The sequence below is a fragment of the Chiloscyllium plagiosum genome, unplaced genomic scaffold, assembly GCF_037043375.1.
Source record: "Chiloscyllium plagiosum isolate Xiang-an unplaced genomic scaffold, Cpla_swu_hap1 HiC_scaffold_26, whole genome shotgun sequence".
In the NCBI taxonomy this organism is placed as follows: domain Eukaryota; kingdom Metazoa; phylum Chordata; class Chondrichthyes; order Orectolobiformes; family Hemiscylliidae; genus Chiloscyllium; species Chiloscyllium plagiosum.
Window position 1 is genome coordinate 53,521,186 of NW_028270164.1, and position 25,596 is coordinate 53,546,781.

The 25,596-nt window shown below is 45.9% G+C and overlaps 2 protein-coding genes across 2 annotated transcripts; one reads left to right on the forward strand and one right to left on the reverse strand.

The window, feature by feature from the left end:
- Positions 1-1,115: 1,115 nt before the first annotated feature.
- On the reverse strand, positions 1,116-7,436 carry LOC122547599 (uncharacterized). Its single transcript, XM_087973741.1, has 3 exons — positions 5,625-7,436; positions 3,032-3,183; positions 1,116-1,790 (listed from the first exon to the last, which is right to left on the reverse strand). Exon 1 carries the CDS (start codon positions 6,769-6,771, stop codon positions 5,881-5,883), a length of 891 nt encoding a protein of 296 aa, XP_087829867.1. The 5' UTR covers positions 6,772-7,436; the 3' UTR covers positions 1,116-1,790; positions 3,032-3,183; positions 5,625-5,880.
- Positions 7,437-8,256: 820 nt separating this feature from the next.
- mrpl16 (mitochondrial ribosomal protein L16) lies at positions 8,257-12,366 on the forward strand. The gene is made up of 4 exons (XM_043686202.2): positions 8,257-8,379; positions 8,766-8,837; positions 9,287-9,435; positions 11,860-12,366. Exons 1-4 carry the CDS (start codon positions 8,313-8,315, stop codon positions 12,343-12,345), a joined length of 774 nt encoding a protein of 257 aa, XP_043542137.1. The 5' UTR covers positions 8,257-8,312; the 3' UTR covers positions 12,346-12,366.
- The last annotated feature ends 13,230 nt before the right edge of the window (positions 12,367-25,596 follow it).

A 25,596-nucleotide genomic window follows, 5' to 3' on the forward strand; every position in this document is an offset into this window, starting at 1 on the left:
GCATAAGCACTGAGGCTGTTCATACACACAGGGGTCAGGTTTTTTTTTGAAGGGCTACCTTTTGATTGTTTGGAGGCCATCTTTTAATTTTAAGTGACACCAACTCGCTCCAGGCTTCCCACATCATGTCGCTGAGAGAGTGTCCTGCTCCAGGCTTCCCAGTTCTGGCCATATTGCTGTCAGGGACCTACTCCACATGGAAGTGAGAGTCCTGCTCAGGGCTTCACAGGCCGACTGACCGTCCCTGCAACCACACTGCCTCTGAAAATGTTGCTCTGCTCCAGAACCCATCAAAGCCGACTCCTGCCAAAGAACTCTCTTTATCAGCTAAGTCTGAGAGTAAAGAAAGAAGGGGTAGAAGGAGAAAGAAAAATGCAGACAAGGAGGACAAGTCCAGGCACTGGAGCTCGAATACTGCCCACTTAGCCACTACTGTCTTGTGTCTCTCAGCATGGTGTGGGCTGGTCTAGTCTGGAGCAGGACACTCTGTTGGCAGCATGGCATGGGCTGAAAAACCCAGAGCAGGACATTGTCTTGGCATAGCATGAGCTGGTGTAGCCCGGAGCGAGATACTGACTCAGCACGTGGTGTGAGCTGGAGTGCACAGAGCAGGACATTCTCTGTGTAATAGCCTTGAGTCCGGGTGGTGGAGTGAGATTTGTCCTAATTACTCCCCCTATCAGGGCCAGGGTAGTCGCCGCCTGTGGAAGCAGACAGCTAGTATTTCTCACCAGGCTCTCTGTGATTGGTTCGGCAGTCCATCGTTGGGCTGTGTGCAAACATATCCAACAAGGATAGCGAACGTCTAATCTCCGGTGTTGTATTAGGGCCAAAGCAATGGCCCTTCGTAACTCCCAACCTACTGGTGTCACATTTACGCCATTTATTTCCTGCAGGGCCAATTCCACTACTGAGTTAGACTCTCTCTCGAGCCCTGGCCGACTCCCTTCGGATTCAGGTGTGACATTAATGCCCACTGCCCTGCTTGGGGTTAGGTCCATGACCTGGTTTGGTTGGTTGCCATGCCCTGGTGCTACTATCTTCTGTAGGACCTTCTGCACTGCATCTCGGGAGGGTGGAGGGGGGTGGGGGGGTGGGGGGGGGGTGACTGTACCACTATATTCACCTGCGTATAGATGTTGGAGAAGGGTCTATCTATTCCACACCACCAGACTCCCTCATCATTCTTCTGAGTCTTGGATATTATCATCCACGCCCTGGCACCTCCTACCTTGATCATAGAATATCTATTTCCTGTGTCAGGTGTCCCTTTGGCCGTGGTGGCTACTACTAAGTGCCAGTCACCGGCGCCGCAAGGATCCCTGCATAAATATTTATTATCCCATTTATAGTCGTCCTGGTTTCTAAATGGCCATGGGTCGCTTGTGAAGGTCCCCTGAGCACCCTCAGTTAAGATTACCATCTGCAGCTGTATCCCATTGCCCCTGCCCTTATGAATAGTCCTACCAGGGCGCTTGCTAACAGTGTGAGCTGGGGCAGCCTCATGTTTGTATGAGGCTTCTAATCACTAATTGCACTTCATTGGTTCCGGTGCTGTCCAATGTCTCCTCAGGCCCAGCTACACCCTTGCAATGGCTGGCGTGTATCTACGTGGCTCTTTTGGCGATCTTAACGGCTGTCCGTGTTGTAAGGAGCACTTGAAACGGTCCCAGCCACCTCTTCGCCTTCCAGCTTTTCCTCCTGAAGTCTTCCACCACTATCCAGTCTCCAGCTTCCAGATCGCGCAGCTTCCCTCCTGCTGGTTGGGGTAGTGCTGCTTTCACTTGATTCTGTATTTGAGACAAAAGTGGCAAAAGGTCTTGTGCCAATTCCTGTGTTGGGCGGTCTACCAAACAAAATTTCAAACGAGCTAAGATTAGCTCTTCCTCTCCTCCTAGATCCCATATACATTAACACAATCGGAAGTGCCTTTGTCCATGTTGCCCCCTAGTTCCTCACAACATTTTGTCAATTTATTTTTTAGGGTAGCATTTTCTCTTTCCACTGCCCCACCGCTCGCCAGGTGGTAGGCACAGTGTTGTCTCATGTTTATTCCCAAATAATCACTGATCTGCTGTAGGACATTATTGACAAACGGTGTCCCATTATTGCTACTAAGCCTTTCAGGGATGCCCCATCTCGGAATTATCTCCGTTAGCAAAGCCTTGGCTACTGCACTGGCATCCTGTTTAGATGTGGGGAACACTTCCACCCATTTGGAAAATGTATCAAATATTACCAGACAATACCTTTTCCCTTCGCTGGACATTAGTTCAATAAAATCCATCGGTAAATGTTCAAAGAGTGTTTGGGGTTGGGGGTGTGCTGCCTGACTCATCTGTATTCTCCATCCAACATTATTAGTGGCACAGATAACATAACGTTCACAATATTTCTGGGAGTAATGAGTAAATCCCTGTACTGTCATACATTCCCCCTTTTGACACATGGTCCTTACTGTGTGTCAGTTTGGCATAGAATGGAAATAATGATCATGGTAGACAGGGTTTACCATTGGGGCCACACCATACTCCTTCCCTCACACTGCAACCTGCTTTCATCCACTCACGCGTTTCTTCTGGTGTGGCCTGTGACTGTAACTCCCGTACATCTGCTGTTGGGGTACAAATTTTTGTCATACACATATCAAACTGATCACTTGGCAGCTGTTGGCCTGCCATTCTTGCTGCTGAGTCTGCCCTCGCATTGCCTTGAGAAATAGAATCATTATTTTTTGTGTGGGCTTCACATTTACACACAGCGATTGATTTAGGCAATAGGACCACTTCCAGGAGGTCAGGAATCAGGCCATGGTGTGTGATGGGCTTTCCGTGGAGGTCAAAAGCCCCTGTGTTTCCACAGGGTTACAAAATCATGTACAATGACAAATGCGTATCTGCTATCACTGTCCTTCCCTTAGCCAATTTACATACCTCAATCAAGGCAATTAGCTCCGTTGCTTGCGCTGACAGATGAGAAGGGAGTGATCCTGCTTTGACTATCTCATGGGTAGTCACTATAGCATACTCACACAACTCTGGCCTGTCTCCTTGCTCCTGAATGCTGACCCATCCACAAAAAACTCCACATCTGGATTCTGAAGTGGTGAATCCTGCAAATCTGGTCTGGGGCTGCAAATTTCATTAGTTACAGCGACACAATCATGTGGGTCTCCATCTCCTTCTGTGGAGAGAAAACTAGCAGGGTTAAGGACATTACATCCCTTTATTGTAATGTTAGGCATCCCCAATAACACAGTATCATATCTGAGCCAACGTGCTGCTGACATGTGTGCGGTCGTTTGCTCAGAAAGCAGTAAGGATACTGCATGTGGGACTAGGACTTAATTAACCATAGCCTACTATATCCCTGGAAGCTACAACAACCTTTTCAGCTGCAGCTATGGCTCACAGACATTTAGGCAATCCTGCCGCTACGGGGTCGAGTTTAGACAAAAAATAGCTATTGGCCTCAATTTTCCCCCATGATCCTGCAACAGCACAGATGTCATGCAGGCACGCTTCTCATCTACCGTTTGTACAAAATGTTTTTTGGGATTTGGAATTCCCAGTGTAGGTGTAGTTTGGAGTGCCCTTTTTTAATTCAACAAAGACACTCGGCCTGAGGCCCACTGCAACGGACGCTGGTTCTGCAACCCTTTGCCATGGGCTATGTCACTTAGGGGTGCCTCAAGGGTTGCATAATGTGGGATAAACATTCTACAGTAGGAGCACATGCCCAAAAAAAATAGCAATTGTTTCTTTGTGTGAGGCTTTGGAATTTGCTGGATTGCTTGAACTCTGTCTTGACCAATAGCCTTCCCTTGTTCAGATATTAAATGACCTAAGCACTTCACCTGTTGTTGCACACGTTGTCGCTTTGCGAGACTGGCTTTGTGCCCTTCCCTCGCTAGATGGCAGAGCAGTGCAAGGGTATCCTTCTCACATTGTTCCTCTGTCAGTGCCGCTATTAAGCAGTCGTCTACATAATGCAGAGGTGCTGACCCCAGGGTTAGAACAAGAGTCTCCAGATACCTGCATACAGCCTCATTATATATGATGGGGGACTCACAGTAATCTTGACAAAGTTGTGTGAAGGTATACAATTTCCCTTTGAATGAAAACACGAACCAGAATTGACTATCTGGGTGCACCGGTAACACTAAAGAAGGCATTTGCTAAATCCACAACACAGAACCATTTACTGTCCGTTGGAATTTGAGCTAAAATAGTATAGGGGTTGGGAACGTTTGGGGCGGGTGGGACAACAGCGTTATTGACTGCCTGCAGGTCCTCCGGTTCACCTGGAATGTTTGTCTTTTTGCCCGGAAAAATGGGGGTTCTCACCGGCGAGTTTTCACAGGAGATTATCACTCCAGCCTTTAGGAGGGATTCAAAGACTGGAATAATTCCTTCTATGGACTCGGGTTTATGGGTATTGTGCTCTGCAAGGATGATACTCATACTTCGGGGTTATTCTGATGGGTTCACTGCCCCGTATGAGCCCCACATCATGTTTGCCTTTTGCCCACAATTCAGGAGGGACCGTTTTTAATCTTGGGTCCAAGACTTCTATCTTAGGGAAATGCCAAGCTACCCTCCTCGGCTCTTCAGAGCTAGCGGGGGTTACCTGGACTGTCCTGTCTGCCTGAGTTAGCCAATTTAGTTTCTTCTTATATGTTCACATATCTGCATTGAACCAGACACCCACATCGTCCCTGAAGACCCAATCTTTCGTTCTTTGTGCCTTTAGCACCCATGGTCCCAAATCCTGCCACTTGTCACCGGACACTTTCGCCAGTGACACGTGAGGAGCGGAGCCTTCCACATCAAAAAGATAGGGTGTGCTTGCTGTTATAGATAGCTTAGATAGGTTCACACTGACTGCACATCTGTGATCACTCCTGAACCACTCCTTTTCATATGGTTCGTCAGGGCCGTCACGGTGTGTGTGTGCTGTGCAATGCAGCATATCTCCAGTAAGAAAATCGGTGTTAATAGGATTAATAGGGTTGCTTTCTTCCAGGGTGAGTGAATCGCTCACTGAACTTATCGCTCTCTGGCTTAGTCGCCACTCATAGATGTACATCAGGGTCATAGGTCATATTTTACAGCCTGCACTGGTAAATCTTCCCTTTGAATTACCTCCAAGCCCAACGGAGTACTGAGCAAATCCAACCCCAGTCTCCCTATGAGATCCCGACCCATCAGATTTAAAGGACAGAATTCTGATAACAAGAATGAGAATTGGAATGGTTCCCCATTTCTAGTTTTGCACAATAGGGGTGTGAAAAATCTCTCTCGCAGCATGACTCCTGGTGCACCCATTGTGTTCAGGAACCTTCCACTCATCTTTATTTGCATCGATTGCCTAAACTGGCTTAATTTAAGGACTGAATATGTTGCCCCTTTATCTACCAAAAAAGTAACTGGTGTACCTTCCACATATAACATAGAGGTAGGCATCGACTTAATACGCATCATTGTTATATTGAACATATTGTCCACACTTCGCAATCTCTGCGCTTAATATAAAGGTGGGACATGTCTCAGTGCCTGTAAGGTTAGTAGAAGAGATTAGCATAAGAGAGTCTTCGTTGTCAAGCACAAAGGAAAGAGGCTTACCTGTACCTCGTGGGCGGCCCACCTCCACCTCAGCCTTCCCCTGTCAGTCACCCTGCCGCTCAGCCTCCAGGGCCGATCGAGGCTGTCTGTGTGGGCACTGTCTCACCCAGTGGTCCATTGCTCCACAAACAGAGCACCCGCCAGATCTACCTCTGCCAGCACCTCTTCCATGACCCCTTCCTCTTCCTCTTCCGCGACTTCCACCTCTGCCTCTCTCTCCTCCCGCAGCACCTCCTTCCAATGGCTGGATGACCAATTACATCATAGTAAGCTGAGCTTTATGTGCTTGCTGTTCAATCTTTAATTTCTGCTTATCCTTCTCTTGGGTAAGCAATTTTTCAGCATGTATTGCATGTGGTTCTATCAAATTCAGCTTTCCTGTATCCCAGGTAAAACATGTGCCTTTTACCTTTTTCGCTATTTCATCCTTCATTCCATTGATGAAGCTAGTCCTCAGGTGTGCTTCGTACACAGTGATTTCTGCCGTCGTTTTGTCATCAGGTGGTCTCAGTCCACTATGGACGTTATGGACTTCAGTGAGGCTCGTAAGATACTGGGACACTGTCTCACCTTCTCGTTGTTTACACATTGCTATTTTGGTCATGTCCATTCGCACTGGGAATGCCTGCCTACAGGCGGTTGCCATCGTTGCAGCAAAAGCATTTAAGTCTCCGTTCTCTTCTGCTTGCAGGTCGGTTGATCTGGCATGGATGTTTACAGCTGGCCAGTTATACTTGATTTTGGCGATCATCGGCACCCAGTTTCGTCCCAAGAGACGTCTCATCTCATGTGACGTAGGATGGAACTCGGTACAGAACTTTGTCACCTCATCAGTGAACTTATTGCCTCCAACCTCGCGTTGGTCAGGCAACTGCCCATAGGCTATTTCCAAATCCTTCATGGTCCATGGTTGGTGGACCAGCATTGAGTGCCCTTCTGGATCTGCAACTTCAACCATTGGTGCTTGCAGAACTACCTGGTTAGATGATCGTATGCCAGTACTCTCACCATCTGACTCATCATCCGTCGTGGGGAGATCGCGAACAGGCCCTGAATGCCTTTCTGTCGTAGAGTGGCCGTCGTCATTTTGGGCTTCTTGATGTATGACATTATTTCGACACACTGGTACACGAAGGGATTTACTCATTACTCCCAGGAATATTGTAAACCTTGTGTTATCTGTGCCACTAATAATGTGGGGAGGGGAATACAGATGGGTCAGGGAGCACACCCGCAACCCTGTTTGATTCGAACCCCAGCGCTGGGACGATCCACAGATTCCCAGTCCTCTCACACAAAGGGGCCAATTCAGCGCTCGAGATGAAGGGAAAGACCAGCAAGGTGCTGGCGCCTACGCCTCCTGGGAATCTTCAGAATCTCACCCAGTCACGGGATCCAAAGATTCTGACTCTACCACTCCCACAGGCACCCACCACTCTCTGGGTAAAGAACCCACCCGTGACATCTCCCCTATACCTTCCACCCTTCACCTTAAATTTATGTCTTTCAGATTTCACGTAAATGTTAAATTTGTTAATTTTCTGAGCAACTGCACTGCCCAGAACCATAAGAAACTACAGAAGGTGGTGTGCACAGCCGAGGTAATCATGGAAGCTAACTTCCCATCCACTATTTACACATCTCATTGCTGTGGAAAGTCTGCCAATGTCATCAAAGACCATCTCACCCCATTAATGCTCTCCAACAACTTCCATTCGGCAGAAGACACAGAAGCTTGAACAGACCTGCACCAGCAGGTTTAAGAACAGCTTCTTCCTGGTGTTATTAGACTCATGAATGGATGCTGTAATTTCAAATAATGTTATCTTGTTAGTGTTGATCCTGCCTCATGTACATCCTGTGTGACATAGTTGGATGCCTTACTCTGTCTTAAGTCCCCCCCCCCCCCCCCGCCATGATCTGTATGTCCTTGATTACTCTGATCTGCCTGTACTGCTTGCAAACAAAGCTTTTCACAGTACTTAGGTTCATTTGACAATATATCAAGTCAGATTCAAAAGGTATGGTGCTGGAAAAGCACAGCCAGTCAGACAGCATCCCAGGAGAGTCAACATTTACAGCATATGCTCTTCATCAGGAATGTGTGGGGGAGGCGGTCCTAATGAAGAGCTTATGTTCGAAACGTCGACTCTCCTGTTCCTGGGACGCTGCCTGCGCTTTTCCAGCACCACAGTGTTTGACTCTGATCTCCAGCATCTGCAGTCCTCACTTTCTCCAAATATTCAAATCAATCGATCAACCCTGTATCCTGAGACTGTGACCCCTGGTTCTGGACTCCCCGGTCATCATTCCTGCGTTTACCATTTCCCCCACCCCCATCCCTCTAACCTTCAGCAGGTATCAGGGGTCAAGGTTGTTTTTACCTCAGGGGTCAAGGTGCAGAGGCAGATCGATGGAGAAGGCCAACGGGAAGCCTGAGGTCAGATGGCCAACAGGAGATAGGGATTGGGACGCCACATGGACAGTATTCTGGGACCAACGTGGGACTGGAATTGAAGGGCGACAGGGACCGATTTCTGGCGGGAGAGGGATGAACAGCCAATGGAAGAGGCTCGGGGCTGTCCTTCCTCCTTGTGTCCGCCCGAGCCGCAGGCGGAACCTTTGTGTGGGTCCGGCCGAGTGTGTCTTCCGGGGGGGGGGGGGCGGGGTGGGTGTGACACCGCTGCAATGGCCGCTCTCCTCCGGCGCCTGGGCCTTGCCCGACTGGGAATTAATAATAACTCTGGCTGCAAAGGTAACGCCGGGCCTTCCTGGATTCGGACGGGGGCGGTTTGATTCGCGGAAGGTCGCTTTCCCGCAGAATGATTACAAACTGCTCACATCTTCCTGAAGGGAAGCAGCTGTGATGGTTCTGGCTCGAAATCTGGTCTTGTGACCAACAGTGAGATAACGGGGAAAACAGAGAAAAGTAGATAGTGCAAAAGCAAGCATTCTGAATCACAGTTGTGCTATTAAACTTTTGTTAAAATGTGGTTTAGTTGAGTCTGCTGTAGTATCTGATATGCTTTGGCTTTGTATCTTCCGTGATAGTCAGCAACAAAAGCATCAAGGAGCGTCTAGATGCTGGTGCTGTAAGTGATTGATTGTCTCATGTTCAGTTAACGTCTAATTCCTCTACAGGCCTATATCAGATTGATGCCAAGGTTCTTCCTGCTGGACTAAAGACGTATGAGATTCCTCCGCGTTATGATGGTGAGATGAAAGAAATTTTAAACTGTATGTTGTGCTTTCAGGCAGGGTTGCAGTGAGAGTGACAGCAGTAATTGGATTTGATGGGAAACAAGAAAAGCATTTGCTTTTGAGCAATTGTTATGGTAATGGTGTCATCCCAGTGGCTTGGTTAGTAAATGCACCACATGGTATTGTTTTAAATCACATATGTTGCAGGTTTGACAGTTTAACAGAAGTTGGGGTGCTGTTGTAATGTAGGGTGGGAGTTCTCATCCTTTGTTTGCATTTGAGGTGCCCCCTTGGCTTTGAAAAATTTCAGAGGACCTGTCCAACACAAGTATGTTTCTGAAGTAAAGTTTGTAACACAAAGTATATTCTGTGAAAAAGAAGGGCACAGTATATACACCTTTGCTGGGGCATAATGAGTGGCTGAGATGGTCTGATTGATGCTTGAGAGTTTCTCTTTTTAGATGTGATCATTCCGGAGAAGCCGAAGCTAAAATTCCTCAATAAAGTCCCTAACTACAAGAAGTCTAGGCGTTGGATGAAAAGACTGGGAGATATTCGTGGACCAGCAACTAGGGCTAATACACTCACACGAGGAGAGTATGGCATTGTAGTAAGTATCTGAATTACCCAACTAGAAATTCGCAAGGTTATTCAACTTTTATTTAAGTAAATAAATAAAAATCAGTTTGATTATTGAAATCAAAACTCCCCATTATAGTCTCATTCTACCAGTACCCATTAGGCATCAAACCTGGTGAGGGTGTGGAGGCAGGTTCATTGTTTGGATAGAAATAACCATCCAATGTGCAAGGGCATGTGAAAAAGGCAGGAGCTTGGCACTAGGTAGTAAGGCTCATTTGAAAAGCTAGCACAGGCTCAACGGCCCCCTTCTGTGCTGTAACAATTCTGTGAATGCCTAGACATCCACACACGAGCTCAGTTGTAAACAGTCAATCGTATAACGAGATGTCAGATTACAGGTTCAGAAATTTGTATTGCAAAACTTGTTTCCCCAGGGTCAGTCGGTCAGTCCACAGCTGGTGTGATTTTGCCTTTCCTTTTCTTGATCCCAGTTTATAAGTATTTATTCCTTGACCCTGCCTAGAACTGAAATAACCAAAGCAGTTTGGGAAAAGGTTAGGGAGTTTTTGAGATGACCGTAAACCATGTGGGCATGTCTGGGGCAAAAAATGTTTTACACACTGGTGAGGAAGGGGTGTACTCTGACCAAAGGCACCCCCTGCTCACTTTTGTTTCCTTCAATGTAAGCTACAACATTATGTCTAACCAAAGGTTTTGTGATGAGCAGTGAGCTGCTAGTACTGGCTCGAGCAATTTGCGATAGTGTGGAGTGCGGACTGTGTTCAAACTGTAGGTTTTGAGTGTGTGTGGAACATTTCTCAATTCAGTTTTTGCTGCAAAAACTGATGTCTGTTTGTTCACAGTGGGAAGATTATTAGTTCTGGGATTATAATTTGACAATGACTCCTTTCCTCCAAGTTTTTAATTTGCAATGTACTCGAGCCAAATTTGCAGATGACACAAAAATAAATGGAAAGGCAAGTTGAGAGAAAAATAATTTAGTTTCCAGATAGTAACGGAATAGTTTAACATGTCAATATGCCTTTATGACCTAAGTGGGCAAGAAGTTGACAAATGGTGTATAATGTGGGAAAATGTTTGTTTTAGAAGGGAGAACAAAGGAACAGGGTGCTATTTAAATGAAGAGAAACTGCAGAAAGCTGCAACACAAAGAGACTTGGGGGATCTTATGCACAAAGCACAGAAAGCTAACACACAGGGTGGAGCAGGGAGGCTAATGGAATGTTGGCCCTTATTTCAAGGGGGTTGGAGTATGAGTAAGGAAACCTTACTGCAACTGTACAAGGTGCTGATGAGACCACATCTAGAGTGCTCAGAGCAGATTTGGTCTCCTTCAATAAGGAAATATATTATTTAATTGGAGGCAGTTCAGAAAAAGTTCACTAGGATGATCCCTGTTATGGGGGGAATTGTCTTATGAGGGCAGTCCTCACTTTCTCCTAGAAGATTTTAACCTACTGCGAATCCTTTTACAAGGATGCCTTCCTTGAAGAAGCTCTCTTCCTCCCTCTACATTCCTGAAGAAGGGCTCATGCTCGAAACATCGATTCTCCTGCTCCTTGGATGCTGCTTGACCTGCGCTTTTCCAGCAACACATTTTCAGCTCAGGATTGTCTTATGACCAAAGGCTAAACAAGGATTCTACTTATTGGAGTTTAGAAGAATGAGAGGTGATCTCATTGAAACATAGAGGATTCTTAAGGGGCTTGACAGAGTTAAAACCAACAGATGTTTCCCTTCATGGGAGAGTCTAGGACCAGAGGGCATTGTCTCAGAATAAAGAGGTGCCAATTTAAGATTGAGATGAGGGGGAATTTTTCCTTAAGAAGGTTGAGAGTTTTTGGAATTCCTTGCCGTAGAGAGATGTGGAAGCAGAATCCTTGAGTATGCTTAAGGCTGAGATAGATTTTTGCTCAGTGGAGGAATCGAGGCTTGGGGGAAAAGACAGGAAAGTGAATGTGAGAAAAGCACAGCCACAATCTCGTTGAACGGCAGAGCAGGGCTACTGCTGTTCTTATGTTTTATGGTCTTTATAGTAGGATGTTCCCTTTTGGGCGGAGAATGATGGCTAAAGCAAAATCTGAATGTGTTGAACCTGAAACCTTGTGTAGAACAATTTAATCTAGAAAATTTAGCAGTTGGCATGGATGGGTTGGACCAAAGGGTCTGTTTCCATGCTGTACATCTCTATGACTCTGTAATGAAACAAACTAAACTGTTCTATCAAAAACTAGTTTTAATACTAATGTTTTGTTAATTTCCAACATTCTTTTCCCTTTCTTCCTAATCTTCTCCCCCTTCATCTCCCCCACATTTCCAATTCCTCCCATGCTTTCATACCCCTTTTCCCATCCTCCTAACCTCCCTTTGCTCTCCTCTCCTCTTGGTTTCACCCCTTTCTCCTTCCTTTTCACTTCTTCCTCTCCCCCAGGCTCTCGGAGGTGGTTATCTTCACTGGGGTCACTTTGAAATGATGCGCCTCACCATTAACCGACAAATGGATCCCAAAACCATGTTTGCTCGCTGGCGTGTGAATGCTCCATATAAACCCATCACACGCAAAGGGTTAGGTCAGAGAATGGGCGGCGGGAAAGGAGCCATTGACCACTATGTCACTCCAGTTAAGTATGGCCGGATTATTGTAGAGTTTGGAGGTCGGTGTGCCTTTGAGGAAGTGGAACCATTTTTATTGGAAGTTGCAAAGAAATTGCCTTTTCCTGCCAAGGTAGTCAGCAAGAAAACCTTGGAGGAAATGCTGAAGGAAGATGAGCAAAAGGCCAGAAACAACCAGAATCCCTGGACATTTGAAAGAATTGCAACAATGAACATGATGGGGATCCGCAAAGTGCTCAGCCCATTTGATTTAAAATATCATGGTAAATTCTTTGGGAAATCACGTGTCCCTAATCGTGTGTGAAGATTAAAAAATGTGACAGGATGTTCTCTGTTTTAGTCTATTTATTTTGGTTCAATATGGGATTTTGTATGAGTATGTTTTAAACAACATTTTCCAATCGGCAAGTGGACTGCATCCTCTGATTGGAAGGATCATGCCGGTGAGTCAGAGTTTTAGATTCAGGTTTACCAATGGAATGCTGGAGGTGTTGTCTTTGGATGATCACCTGAGATTCAGTCAGTTGCACATCTGTAATCTAAGAAAAACAAGAGCACTTCCTGTCCTGTGACCACTCACCTCCCTCAACACAATTAAAAAAAACACAATTGAATTTTCATATTTTATATATAAAATGAGTAAATACAGCCAAATGTTCTTTGCTGACTTTGACTTCTGAGAAGTTTTTGATTACATGATCGTAGTAGCCATCTTTATTGGGCTGTTCCATGTGTTTTAAACCAGTCACTAATTATATCAAAATGTATATTAAAATTGGATTTTTAATTCAGTCATGACAATAAAAATACTGAGTTTGTTAACTATTTATTTTGCACTTGCATTTACACTTTACATGTAGCCAGAGCATATAGCTTTTGGTAACATCATCCAAAGATACAGCATTAGTTTTTGCAAGTAGACTGACAATACACAGCTATACTCATCACTGTTTATCTTGTCTCCTTCATGACTATTGAATTATTAATCCGCTGATCAGATGTTCAGTAGTGGACATACAGAAATTACCTCTATTTATATATTGGGAGACGAAAGTCATTGCTCTTAGTCCCTGCTCTAAACCATCCCCTAACCACCAATGCATCCTTCACCCTAGCAGTTGTCTGAGACTAATTTCAGATAGTTTGTAACCTTGGTGTCATATATTTGACTTGAGTTGAATTTCCAAATATATTTACTTCAACACTAGGAAAACTTATTATTATGTATAACAGTACATTACTTTGCCCTCGTCTCAGCTCATTGCTGCTAAAAATCTCATGCATGCCATTGTCACTTCTAGAATTGACTTGCAACACATTCCAGGCAGATGCCCTACATTTTACCATCTGAACTCTCCCCATGTATATTTCATTCATTACTTCTGTCTACTGACCTACATTGGTTCCCAGTTAAACAGCCTTGATTTCAAAATTTTCATTTTTAATTCCTCTTCCCTCCATTGACCTTGCCCCTCTTAATCTGTCATCTTCAACCTGTAGCTTCTGAGACAACTGTGTGCATGTAATTCTGACCTCTTGAACATCCCTGATTTTAATTGCTCCACCATAGGTGCATAAGTCTTCATCCTGCTTAGGTCATAAAACTATGGAAGTCTATTCCAAATCTCAACACACCTTTATTTAAGATGCTCTTTAAAATTATCTCTGATCAAGACTTTGGCCATCTCTAATTATGTGATCTGTGCTCTTTTGCTTTAAATTGCTCCTGATAATTCCCTTAGAAATTTTGTGATGTTGAACATTCTTTATCAATGCAGGTTGTTTGCAAATTTGTGCTAACTAAAACTGAAGAACTTCTGAAAAATCAGTTCTTTAAAGAAACAAAGCTAGTGGTTTAATCATTCCCATTGCACCTTTTCCAAGCTAGGTTTTTTCTCCAAAGTCAAACAGAAGGCAATTTACTTCGGTTTTTGTCTGAAGCACCTAGCTGAAACCCTACTTTTATAATTAATTTACACTTTAAGGGAATATACACTCTCACTGAGAAAATGATGCTTGGGTATCATGAGAAATTCACCATCCAGTGACATTCTGGAAACTACAGGCAACCCAGAGGTGGTCACTTGCATCAGCTGACAATATTAAGCTCAGGCTACTGCAAGAGTCAAAGGCCTTCAAAATACAAAACTTAATGAAGGTTCTGGATGACAAAAAAAACTTCATAGGTAAGAAATCGAGTAGGAAGATCAGAGGAAGCACCTTGACCCATGGAGTGATAAGGCGTTGGAAGTTGCTGACAGGAAGTAAGAATCACAGAACGGTTATAACACAAAAAGTCGTCATTTGGTCTGCTATGCTGTACTGGCTCTTTACAAGACCAATTAATTTTCTGTAATTTTTCCATCACGTTGAATATGAAGCATGCATTTAAGGAGATATTGTTAAACATGTGGGAGAAAAGAATAGACAATTATAACAATAGATTTAAATGAACAATGTTGAAGAAGGCTCAGGTGTAACATTTTTATTCTATCATGCCATGAATGTTACAACTTAGATGAACATTTATTCACCTATTCCTAATTGCCCTTGAAGTAGTGAGTCACCTTCTTGAAATTCAGCAGTTCATTTTGTGTAGACACACCAGGAATTTGACCCATTAATAGTGAAGGAACCCAGTCAGACGGTGTGTGACTTCAATGGAAACTTGATCGTTGTGTTCCCATGTGTTTGATGCCCCTGTGCTTCCAGATCGTAGAGTTTTCAAGTTGAAAGATGCTGTCAAAGCAGCTTTGGTGAGTTGCTACAGTGGCCCTTCTACGTAATACACACTTGAAAGAGTGAATATTTAATTTTAATGTTTGAATATTTAGTTTTAGTATTCAATTATTTAAGTATGTTGTCCTGAATGATAGTGTTTCCTTTGCCTAAGTCAATGCCAGGTGTTCAGTTGATTTTTTTTTTCTGACTTTTTTGTACTGGTTTTGATACACCTGGATTTGGAAGGTAGTTAGTTAGCCACGTTGTTCTGGTCTAGAATCACTGGTATATCAGACCAAGTAAGGATGGCAGACTTCCCTAAATAAAGCACATCAATAAGCCGAATGGGTTTTTAAAACAATCCACGATAGTTTCACAGCTTCAATGCTAAAACTAACTTTTATTTCTACATTTTATTATTAGTTGACTTTTAACTTTCTCGGCTTCAGTGGTGGGATGTGAATCTGTCTCCCCAGACATACCACTGTGCAACTATCTCCCCATTGGTACAGTAATAGATTGGTTAGGGTGAATGGCCTAATGCTATGCCATGAATCTTATATAAGTATGTTATGAAATATATTTAAAAAAAATATTAGAACCCTATCTGGAGTTCGTAGTTTGCAGGGTGAAGAAAAGGCAAATCAAGGATTCTTCGGATATTTGCAATGAATGCTTGTTTTTTTTTTAAACAAGTTATCAGAAGATTAATTCTGTTGGATAATAATCAACAATCATCTTCCTTTTCCATCTAGAACTTTGCTGATATCACAGCTGATGACCAATTGATGAGGTATCTGTCAGGAAATGTGGAAAGAACATTTTCTAACAAATAGCAGACTCCTGATGATGCTTTCTGGATTAAGTCATAAGTTTAGAAGGATAATAATATTCTATCTTGTAAAAGGCAAGTTATTCTTTTGCTAATTGATTCAGCTTGCATTTATGTACAGCCTTTAATAATGGTGAAAAGTCTCAAGATGTTGTACAGAGTGTAACTAGTCGCAATTTGGCACTGAGCTAAAGAAGAAAACAATTCAGGATACACTTGGTAATTTTAAACAGTCACTTAAAGATGAAGAAAGAGCTGGAAGGGTTTTGGGGTACACACTGCATACTGCCTTCCAATCAGAATGTATTGATTTGCAAGACAATTGGAAGGGAATTCTAGACCTTACAAATGAAATAGTTGATGCATTCCCAAAGACAGCAGAATAGGGACACGAATTGGTGACACATAATCCTCTGAAGACTGTAGGGCTGGAGGAGACTAGAAATGAATAGACCATGGAGACATTTAACAATAACGTAAGGATTTTAAATTTTTAGGTTTTGTGGAGTGGTTTCTAGTCAATAAGTGCAGATGTGCTAGAAGCAAATGTGAGTGATTGGAATGTAAGTGGCAACATTTGAAAAGACCTCCAGTTTGCACAGAATGGCAATTCCAATATTACCTAAGAATCTGGAAGTTACAAGGGTAATGATGGTAAACCGTCCCTCTGAGTGCAGAATTCAGGAGAGGTTATTAAAGTCTCCAGCACAGACACAAGTTGAACAGAGTGTATGGAAAGGGTTAGCAATTCAAACTTCAAGCACACTGGACAAACAAATGACAGTGAGAAGAGGGACAGTTAATACAGGACTGAAGGTGTTAGATCTGAACGCACGCAGTGTAAGGAATAAGTAAATGAGCCTGTGGCGTAGATCAAAATTGGCAGGTATGATGTGGTGGGTATCAAGGATACATGGCTGCAAGTGTGTCAGGATTGGAAGCTGAATATTCAAGGATATACATTCTATTAAAAAGATAGGTAGGTGGGCAGAGGGGGTGGGATTGCCTTATTCGTAAGAAATTAAATCAATTGTAAGAAACAAAGTAAGCTGAGATAGTAGAGAATCTGTGTGGGTGGAATTGAGGAACCACAAAGATGAAATAAAACATAAAGCATCATGTATAGGCCTCCAAACAGTAGTGAGGAGCTGGGGCGCAATATATACCAGGAGATGGAAAAGATGTGTAGGAAAAGCAAAGTTAAAGTGATCAAGGGGGATTTCAATATGCAGATGGACTAGGAAAATCAGTATGGTAGTGCATTGCAAGAAAAGGAATATGTGAAATGTGTATGAGATGACATTTTGGAGCAGTTTGTGGTGAAGCCCACCAGGAAAGAGGCAATACTGGATTTAGTGTTGTGCAGTGAGGCAGACTTGATAAGGGAGCTTAAGATGAAGGACCCTTAGGAGGCAGTGATCATAACATGCCTCAAATTTACTCTGTTTCTTCTCCCTCTGAAATTGCAATCAGAGGTAATGGTATTAAAATTGAATAAAGGCAATGACAGAGGCATGAGGGAGCAGCTGATCAGAATTGACTGGGAGAGGAGCCTAGCAAGATAGACTGGAGCAGCAATGGCAGGTGTTTCTAGGAGTAATTCATGAGATTCATTCAGAGAAAAAAGAAGCATGGTACAGGGAGGATGAGGCAACCATAGCTGACTGGGTAAGTCAGGGATTGCATAAAAGCAATAAAGAAAGCACATAATGTGGCAAAGGGCAGTGGGAAACGTGAGGATTGGGAAGCTTACAAAGATCAAGAGAGAGCAACTAAAAAAGAAATAGGGAAAAAATGAAATATGAAGGAAAGCTAGCCAGTAATATAAAGGACAAAATATAGGCAAAAGTGGACATTGGGCAGCTGGAAAATGATGCTGGCTAGAAAGTAGCGGGGAACAAAGAAATGGCTGAGGAATTAAATAATTACTTTGCGTCAGTCTTCACAGTGGAAGACATAAGTAATATCCCAAAGATTTAGGAGAGTGAGGGGGCAGAGCTGAGTATGGTGGCCATCACCAAGGAGAAGGTGCTAGAAAACCTGAATGGCCTGAAGGTGGATAAATGATCTTGGACAGTGTTTGTCCTGTGTAGTGTCCCAAACAGGAAGACAGCTAACGGTCCGCATACATGAACACCAACTAGCCACGAAAGGACATGACCAGCTATCCTTAGTAGCCACACACTCAGATGACAAGCAACATGAGTTCGAATGGGACAACACTACTATTATAGGACAAGGAAAACAGAGAACAGCCAGGGAATTCCTAGAGGCATGGCATTCATCCACAGATTCAATCAATAAGCACATCGACCTGGACCCAATATACCGGCCACTGCAGCGGACAGCTGGAACTGACAACAGGAAGCAGCAGGGACAGGCTGTTATAAATGCCGGAGGAAACATGTCAGAAGCTTCACAGGAGGTTCCCAAGCACTGAGGATGTCACCTAGACAGGGGACGAAATGTCTGCAACACAAATTCTAAGGGAGATAGCTAAAGAGATAGTGGAAGCCTAAGTGGTAATCTTTCAGGAATCACTAGAATCAGGGATGTTCCCAGAGGACTGGAAAATCGCTAAAGTAACACCCCTGTTTAAAAAGGAAGGCAAAAGACAGAAAATTACAGACTGATTAGCCTAACCTCGGTCGTAGGTAAGATCCTGGAAACAGTCGTGAAGGAAGAGATTTCTAAATACTTGGAAGTGTGTGGTGAAACAGGACAAACTCAGCATGGTTTCATTTGGCATGCCTGATAAATCTGATCAGAATTATTTGAGGAAGTAATGAGCAGGTTAAACCAAGGAGAGCCAATAGATGCTCTCGACCTGGACTTCAAGAAGGCCTTCAACAAGGTGCTACACAAGAGGCTACTGAGTAAGATACGGTGTTAGAGGCAAGGTGCTAGCTTGAATACGAGATTGGCTGTCTGGCAGGAAGCAGAGAGTGGGGACAAAAGGGTCCTTCTCAGGATGGCAACTGGTGACAAGTGATGTTCCACAAGGGTCAGTGTTGGCCACATTTTTTCACTTCATACATTAACGATCTAGATGAAAGAACTGAGGGCATTCTGGCTAAGTTTGCAGACAAAACAAACATAACCAGAGGGACAGGCAGCATTGAGGAGGCAGGGAGGCTGCAAAAGGATTTGGACAGGTTAGGAGAGTGGGCAAAGAAGTGGTAGGTGGAGTAAACGTGAGAAAATGAGAAGTCATACACTAAGGTAGGAATTCAAAGTTTGTGTGAAGATTTGTAGCTCGGGTGCTCGTTGTTGTGGTTCTGTTCACCGAGCTGGAAGTATTTGTTGCAAACGTTTCGTCCCCTGGCTAGGCGACATCATCAGTGCTTGGGAGCCTCCTGCGAAGCGCTTCTTTGATGTTTCCTCCGGTGTTTATAGTGGTCTGTCCCTGCCGCTTCCGGTTGTCAGTTTCAGCTGTCCGCTGTAGTGGTTGGTATATTGGGTCCAGGTCGATGTGTTTGTTGATGGAGTTTGTGGATGAATGCCATGCCTCTAGGAATTTCCTGGCTGTTCTCTGTCTGGCTTGCCCTATGATAGTAGTGTTGTCCCAGTCGAATTCATGTTGCTTGTTGTCTGTGTGTGTGGCTACTAAGGATAGCTGGTCATGTCGTTTCGTGGCTAGTTGATGACACGTTCGTGATCATTAAAAACACGGAAATAGAAAAAACACACCGGATCATCAACGCCACACTCACAGGAATCCGATTCATGAGAGAAGAAGAAAAGGACAACCAACTCCCATTCCTAGACGTGATGGTACAGAGAACACCAAACGGAGAATTCACTACAACAGTATACAGGAAAGCCACACACACAGACCAAGTCCTAAACTATGAAAGTAACCACCCCAACACACACAAACGAAGCTGCATCAGGACACTATTCAAAAGGGCCACAACACACTGCAGTACACCAGAACTGCAAAAAGAAGAAGAGGAACACCTATACAAGGTATTCGCCAAAAACGGATACCCGCGCAACTTCATCAACAGATGCCTAAGAGAAAGACAACGGAACGAGGACATACCACAACCAAAAGGACTAGCCACATTACCATACATCAGGAGCATCTTGGAACTGACAGCCAGACTACTGCGACCCCTAGGACTCATAACAGCACACAAACCAACAGCCACGCTCAGACAACAACTCACCAGAACGAAGGACCCGATACCCAACATGAGCAAGATGAATGTAGTGTACAAAATACCATGCAAGGACTGCACTAATCACTATATAGGACAAACAGGAAGACAGCTAACAATCCGCATACATGAACATCAACTAGCCACGAAATGACACGACCAGCTATCCCTAGTAGCCACACACACAGACAACAAACAACATGAATTTGACTGGGACAACACTACTATCATAGGGCAAGCCAGACAGAGAACAGCCAGGGAATTCCTAGAAGCTTGGCATTCATCCACAAACTCCATCAACAAACACATCGACCTGGACCCAATATACCAACCACTACAGTGGACAGCTGAAACTGACAACCGGAAGCGGCAGGGACAGACCACTATAAACACCGGAGGAAACATCAAAGAAGTGCTTCGCAGGAGGCTCCCAAGCACTGATGATGTCGCTTAGCCAGGGGACGAAACGTTTGCAACAAAAACTTCCAGCTCGGCGAACAGAACCACAACAACTAAGGTAGGAAGAATAGAGGAATGGAGTATTTTTTAAATGGGGAGAAAATTCATACGTCTCAACTGCAAAGAGACTTGGGAGTTCTCGTACAGGGTTGTCTCAAGGTAAACTTGCAGGTCGCGTCAATAGTTAGGAAGGCAAATGCAATGATGGCATTTATTTGAAGCAGGAATGAACTTCTGATGCACTATAAGTCTCTGGTCAAACCACATTTGGAGTGTTGCACCCAGTTTTGGGCCCCCATATCTCCGGAAGAATGTACTGGCTTGGTGTGTATTCAGAGCAGGTTCACGTGAATGGCCCCAGGTATGACAAGCTTAACATCTGAGGAACACTTGAGGACTCTGGGTCTACACACGATGGAGTTTAGAAGGATAAGAGGGGATCTAAGAAATTTACAGAATATTGAATGGCCTGGACAGAGTAGATGTTGGGAAGATGTTTCTATTAGTAAGAGAGACTCTTACCCAAGGGTAAAGGGAAGACCTTTTAGAATGAAGATTCGCAGAAACATCTTCCTGATGAAGGGCTTTGTCCTAAACGTCGATTTTCTTGCTCCTCGGATGCTGCCTGACCTGCTATGCTTTTCCTGCACCACTCTAATCTTGAAAAACATCTTCAACGAGAGAGTGGTGAATCTACGGAATTCACTGCCTCAGAAGGCTGTGGAGGCCAGGTCATCGAACATATTTAAGATTGAGATCGATAGATTCTTAAGTATCAAGGGTCACGGGGGAAAGCAGGAGAATGGAGTTGAGGAACTTATCAGCAGAGATTGAATGGCGGAGCATACTTGATGGGCTGAATGGCCTAGTTTCTGCTCCTCTATCTAATGGAGATTTTATAAAAAGCCAGCTATGGCTCCATTATCTTGTGTTCCTGGGAAGTTTTCAACACTTGTCGAATTGTGACACATTAAGTTAATTAATGGAGAGGAGGTTTTATGATAGGTAGTATCTGTCATATTGACAGCAGATACTCCTCACACTTCGTTGAGATTGACATGACGGTCTGTTTCTTTAGGATGTGAAACAGAGTACCAATATTATTCTGTTGTTAAAATGTAAACATTTGCACTTGAAGGCAATGACATCCAAATATCGGCGAATTGCTTAAAGCAAGCAGTTATATAAAACCACATTGCTTAACATCCAGTGCTAATTATCTGTTGTTTAAAGGAATAGCATACAAACTGTCTGCAAATCCATGTATTACTTAGTGAATGCGGCGTGTACCGGGTCCAAAGTGAGATAAAATAGAAAAAGATTGTGAAGAGGTTCGGTTTATTCCACTAGCCTCTAACATGCAAACCTCGGCAAAGAAAAGATAATGGAGGAACAAGACCAGCTCAGATAAACTCACGGGCACCTCATTTCGCCTCAGCACCAGAATAAAGGAAAGAGGATTATTTGCAGGATTTACTCCACACCTGATGCACATCCCAGATTTGGGGCTTGGGAATTGGGCCCGAATCCACTGATCCCCCACACTCACTCAGACACTCACTCTCAGACACTCACTCACACACTCACTCTCTCTCACTCACTCACATACACACACTCCCACACTCAGTCACTCTCACTCAGACACTCACTTTCACTCACTCTCCCTCACTCACACTCTCAGACATTCACTCTCACTCACTCACACTCTCAGACACTCACTCTCACTCACACTCTCACTCACACACACACTCACACACTCCCTCACTCACTCTCAGACACTCACTCTCTCACTCACTCTCATTCCCTCACTCAGACACTCACTCTCACACACACACACTCTCCCACACACACTCCCACACTCACTCACTCTCTGACACACACTCCCTCACTCAGACACTCACTCTCACTCCCTCACTCAGACACTCACTCACTCTCACTCCCTCACTCTCAGACACTCACTCTCACTCCCTCACTCAAACACTCTCTCACACACTCACTCTCACTCACTCAGACACTCTCACTCACTCACTCAGACACACACTCACTCTCAGACACTCTCCCTTACTCACTCACACACACTCACTCACACTCTCAGACACACACACACTCACTCTCACACACACACACACTCCCACACACACACACTCCCACACTCACTCAGACACTCTCACACACTCACTCTCCCTCACTCACTCTCAGACACTCACTCCCACTCGCTCTCAGACACACTCTCACTCGCTCTCAGACACTCTCACTCACTCAGACACTCACTCTCATTCCCTCACTCAGACACTCACTCTCAGACACTCACTCTCACTCACTCAGACACTCACTCTCATTCCCTCACTCAGACACTCACTCTCACACACACTCCCACACTCAGACACTCACTCACTCACACTCAGACACACACTCACTCACTCACTCTCAGACACACACTCACTCACTCTCAGACACTCTCCCTTACTCACTCACACACACTCACTCACACTCTCAGACACACACACACTCACTCTCACACACACACACACTCCCACACACACACACTCCCACACTCACTCAGACACTCTCACACACTCACTCTCCCTCACTCACTCTCAGACACTCACTCCCACTCGCTCTCAGACACACTCTCACTCGCTCTCAGACACTCTCACTCACTCAGACACTCACTCTCATTCCCTCACTCAGACACTCACTCTCAGACACTCACTCTCACTCACTCAGACACTCACTCTCATTCCCTCACTCAGACACTCACTCTCACACACACTCCCACACTCAGACACTCACTCACTCACACTCAGACACACACTCACTCACTCACTCTCAGACACACACTCACTCACTCTCAGACACTCACTCTCCCTCACTCACTCTCAGACACTCACTCTCTCTCACTCACTCACTCTCACTCAGACACTCACTCTCAGTCCCTCACTCTCACTCCCTCACTCACTCCCTCAGACACTCACTCTCACTCCCTCACACTCACTCAGACACTCTCTCACACACACTCACTCTCTCACTCACTCACTCTCACTCACTCCGACACTCTCTCGCACACTCACTCCCTCACTCAAGACACTCTCACACTCCCTCACTCAGACACTCATTCTCACTCCCTCACTCAGACGCTCACTCTCACTCCCTCAGACACTCACCCTCACTCACTCACTCTCACTCCCTCAGACACTCACTCACTCTCACACACACTCACTCTGACACTCACTCCCTCCGACACTCACTCTCACACACTCAGATACTCACTCACACTCTCACACACTCACTTTGACTCCCTCACTCTGACACAATCTCCACTGTCATTCGGAGGGGTGTCCCACGGTGGGTTACCCGGATGGAGCTGCTCACGATTCAGGTGACACTGCGCTCAGAGTGAACAAAACCTACACTTACCCTTCGGCCCTTTAACCAGGTAACCATGATCAATAATCTGTATTATTAATAATAATTAAAATAATAATGTGTATTAATTAATGAAATCCAGATACAAGTTCACATCGATCCATCTGGTCCGGGACCTGATCCATTCCTGTCGACGGGCTGGTCTGCCGAGCGCCTTCCTGTCTCTCGACCAGGAGAAGGCGTTCGACAGGGTCGATCACGAGTACCTGCTCGGGACTCTGCGGGCATTCGGGTTCGGGACGCAGTTCGTCGCCCGGATCCGACTTTTGTCCGCCGCCGCAGAGTGTCAGGTTAAAGTTAACGGGTCCCTGACGGCGCCCCTTCGCTTCGGGAGAGGAGTGTGTCAAGGCTGCCCCCTGTCCGGCCAGCTGTATTCCCTGTACGTGGAGCCTTTCCTGCGCCTCTTGTGGAGGAGGTTGTCGGGGCTGGTTCTGCGCGGCGCGGGCACGGGGGTGGTCCTCTCGGCCGACGCCGTGCTCCTCACTTTCACCGACCCGGCTGACCTGGGGAGGATGCGCGAGTCCCAGGCCGTGTACTCGGCGGCGTCTTCCGCCAGGATCAACTGGGGCAAATGTTCCGGACTACTGGTCAGTCCTGGCGGGTGGACTCTCTGCCGGAGGAGTTACGGGGGTTCAGCTGGAGTACCACCCATCTCCTCTACATGGGGGTCTACCTCAGCCCGGCTGAGGAATCCTGGCCAGCCAACTGGCAGGAGCTGGAGGCCAAAGTCTCGGCTCGCCTAGGCCGCTGGACAGGACTGCTCTGAGTGCTATCTTACAGGAGTCGAGTGCTGGTCATAAACCAGCTGGTGGCCGCCATGCTGTGGTACCGGCTGGTCACTTTGGAGCCCCCTCCTGGCTTTGTCGCTGACATCCAGAGAACGTTGGTCGACTTCTTCTGGGACAAAAAGATGCACTGGGTCGCCGCGCAGGTTCTGAGTCTCCCTATTGAGGAGGGCGGTCAGTCGCTGGTGTGCGTCCGCACCCAGGTCGCGACGTTCCGCCTTCAGACCTTGCGGCAATACCTTTACGTCGAGCTTCCTCCTAGGTGGTGCGCCCTGGCGACGTATTTTTTCCGCCAGGTGCGTAACCTTAACAATGACACGCAGCTCCTGTTCGTCGACCGTGACGGTTTGGAGGTCGCCCTCAAGACGCGCCTGTCTTTTACCAGGACCTGATCACTGTCTGGAACAGGGTTGAATTGCGTCGCGCCTACCCTCCGGCTGGAGTAGCGGCTGTCGTTAGGGAGCCGATGCTCAGGAACCTGCACCTCCGTACTCGCGGGTTCGAGTGGCTGTCGGAGGGGAGGGCCGTGGCGGCGAGGGTGACCAGGGTCAGGGACGCGCTGGGTGCCGGGGTCCTGGGCTGGACGCTGCCGCAGGACGTAGCGAGCAGGGCAGCGGTAGATGTCTGGTACGTGGCCACCGCCATCCGACGCCTTAAAACGGCGGTGCTCGGACCCGACATAGTGCACTAGTTGGAGGACGCTCAGGTGTGTGGTGGGATCCCGTCCGCGCTCACCCCAGCCCGGACGGAATTTCTCATTGGCCCCAAGGTCCCGTACTTCCCACGGGAGCCTGTGCCCCACAACCTGAGCCGCCTCCGAAATTTTAATTTTGTTTCATTAAGGGATGTGAAAAGAAGGGCCCTGTATAGACTGCTGCTGCACACCGTCCACCTCTTCTCCCTCATCTACCGTCCGGACACGCCTTGGCGTGCCCATTTGCCACCGGGTGTTGGGGATCCCCAGTGGAGGGCTCTCTACGCGGGAGTCCTCCCCCTTTCTCTCGGGGATCTGGGGTGGAGGGTGCTGCAGGCAGCAGTCCCCTCCAACGCAGATTGCGGTGGTTCACGGACTCCCAGCCCAACTGCTTGTTCTGTGGCGCTGTGGAGTCCGTGGACCACGTATATATTGGGTGTGGGCGTTTGCACTCCCTCTTTGATTTCCTGAAAAA

Coding starts and splice junctions, on each gene's coding strand:
- LOC122547599 (XM_087973741.1), bottom strand. CDS start 6,771: ATGAGTAAATCCCTTCGTGTACCAGTGTGTCGAAATAATGTCATACAT.
- mrpl16 (XM_043686202.2), top strand. CDS start 8,313: ATGGCCGCTCTCCTCCGGCGCCTGGGCCTTGCCCGACTGGGAATTAAT. Junction 8,380..8,765: donor TAATAACTCTGGCTGCAAAG/GTAACGCCGGGC, acceptor ATTCCTCTACAG/GCCTATATCAGATTGATGCC. Junction 8,838..9,286: donor GATTCCTCCGCGTTATGATG/GTGAGATGAAAG, acceptor TTCTCTTTTTAG/ATGTGATCATTCCGGAGAAG.